Source organism: Sardina pilchardus, chromosome 21 (genome assembly GCF_963854185.1).
Source record: "Sardina pilchardus chromosome 21, fSarPil1.1, whole genome shotgun sequence".
NCBI classification, from domain to species: domain Eukaryota; kingdom Metazoa; phylum Chordata; class Actinopteri; order Clupeiformes; family Clupeidae; genus Sardina; species Sardina pilchardus.
The window spans coordinates 23,383,727-23,386,226 of record NC_085014.1 but is presented as its reverse complement, the minus strand read 5'-3'; the positions used below and the strand labels follow the sequence as shown (position 1 = coordinate 23,386,226).

Here is a 2,500-nt window from a genome sequence, read left to right as displayed (position 1 = left end):
CCCTGAGGGACACACACACACACACACACACACACACACACACACACACACACAGGAGAAGGGCAGGAGAGAGAGCTTCAGACACGGACACCACGACTCTACATTCATCAGATCTGCAGTGCTGTTAGTTAGCATACAGGACACTGGGGACGCTGCCAAAAGTTTCGGCCGTAAGAAGTTAATCTTTTCTGAAAAATAAATGAGTGGTCTGCAGGGAGAGTTTGTGCTTACGGAGTAATTGAATTTATAACCTGAAAGTGACAGCGTGTGGAATATTCTCCTTGCGGTGTTATTAAGCGCGCAGGCCCACAGACTCAAGACACTGCTCTCAGGCCTAGTTATGGATGCAGCGCTATTGGCTTTTGGAGGGGAGCATTTTAATTACATGCTGCATGTGGTTTGTTGAATTTAGACTGGGGATATTTGAGCTAATGTGGTAGGGTAGCACAGCTATGTCCTTATTCCAATACTGTACCACCACCATTATCAAAGAACACTGACTGTAATGGGGCAACTTAACAGAAATGTTACAAGGCTGAATAAACCATCTAAGGAACTCTGATATTTAGTCCCACAATTTTAGTCCTAACTGGAGATGTTTGGGAAAGGACATTACACTTTAGCATTCCTAGCATCACGTGTTACTGCCTGAGCTAGAGAAAAGAATAACAACATACTCCATGCATTCCACTTCCTGTATGGCCCATCAGGAAATAAATATTCATAAAAACTAATTTTCCACGTGACTTGTATTGACTAGACTAGGACTCTGTTTTGCAAGGCTCTGTCATACATCAGTGTCGACCCAGTAAGGAAATACATTACGGCTGCCCTGACAGAGTCCAGCTTCCTGTATGTGATGAGTGCGAGCGAAACTGGCGCACGTCCCATGCGACACACTGACCGGGGTCATTTCCCTCCGCGTGAACTCGCTTCGGTATGAATGAGACATCCGCCATCAAGTTACCATTACCTCAGAGTTAATGGATATAGAGGCTGGGCAGAAGGTCAGTTAGGAGACATTCCCCCCAGAACATTGGCACTGCCATAGTGATTGTAAAGTAAGTAATTTAATCAGGGTAGTATAAAAATTCCATTGGTTGTAATACCAAGGGAAGCTGAATGGCTTTTCACAGCACAGGTTTGTGTTCCCTTATTCCTGTTCAGTTCTTCTCCTCACGGTAAGACCTGAAGCCAACGCCTCCCTGTCTGCCTCCTGCACAGCATGGCCATTTCTCCACCATAAAACACTGAGTATGTGAGTGGAATTAATTGGTAATAATAGCTCGAGTACGTCTTCATTTTCTCTGACTTTACATAGAGAACACATTAAATCCTAATTTGCCATAAAATGCTTTTATTGCTTCCATAAGCAGCGGTGCATGGGACGACGGAATGGAGGGGGGGATTGGGAGAGGGCGTGAGACCCGTGTGATGGATTAAAATCATTAAAAGTCAAAAGACTGATGGACTGGATAGATAATGGACTGGTTTGGGAAAGGCCTTGCGATGCCACATCAATCTGAAATCCTCTGATGTTGTACTTCCACATTATGTTGAAGGTGGCACTGGAAAAACTCAAATGAGAATGGAGTGAGAGAGGGAGAGAGAGTGGGAGAGGGAGAGGGAGGGAGGGAGAGAGAAAGAGAGAGAGCGCTAAGAGAATAAGGCTGTGAGAGCCAAAAGATTTGAGAGGTTCCATGCTTTGAGGAAAGTTAATCAGCTGTGAAGTTTTCCAAGCGGGTCTGTAATTGGCACCTTAACTTTGATTTGTATCAGAAAACATCAGGGAGATATGGTTTAAAGCAGCATCTACACACACCGAAGCGTTTGTGTGAGTGTGTGTGTATGTGTTTGTACGTGTGTGTGTGTGTGTGTGTGTGTGTGTGTGTGTGTGTGTGTGTGTGTGTGTGTGTGTGTGTGTGTGTGTGTGTGTGTGTGTGTGTGAGTGTGTGTGTGTGTGTGTAAGGACAAGGTGAACTGAGGAGCAGTGGGAGGCTGCGCTCGTCGTCTCTACATCCGTGCCCTTGCTGGTGTGCCGGCGGGTTCTCCACACAACAGGGGGGCTTTGTGTTAGCGGAGATGAGATGGCGCTAATGTAGCGTCTCCTGTGAGCCTGACTGATTGTCATTGTCACTGCACTGAGCACACAGCCGCGCCAACTTCTTAACTAGTCTCTGCTGTCAGACGAATGGGATTATGCAACGGGCTAATGTGGCAATGTTTTTATGGTGTGTGTGTGTGTGTGTGTGTGTGTGTGTGTGTGTGTGTGTGTGTGTGTGTGTGTTGTAAGTGTGGACATGGGTGTACATATTTAATGAGAGTGCGCTTGTGTACATGTATGTTGTCACGTTAGGGTACACATGGTCAGTTCATACGGCATTGTTTATGTAAGATTTAGTTTATATCTGTCTATGTGTGTGTGTGCGTCCAGTCCATGTGTATGTTTAAAAGAGTTGTGTGTGTGTGTGTGACTATGACTGTGACTGTGTGTGTGCTT

General features: G+C 45.6%; 1 protein-coding gene across 1 annotated transcript in view; it reads right to left on the bottom strand.

The window, feature by feature from the left end:
• Positions 1–2,500, bottom strand: part of LOC134068743 (amyloid beta precursor protein binding family B member 2) — a 35,083-nt gene that overhangs the window by 23,377 nt on the left and 9,206 nt on the right. Inside the window, exon 8 of the mRNA XM_062524484.1 lies at positions 1–2. This exon is cut by the window's left edge and continues 126 nt beyond it. Within this exon, the coding sequence (XP_062380468.1) occupies positions 1–2 (2 nt within the window). The remainder of the gene's footprint in view (positions 3–2,500) is intronic.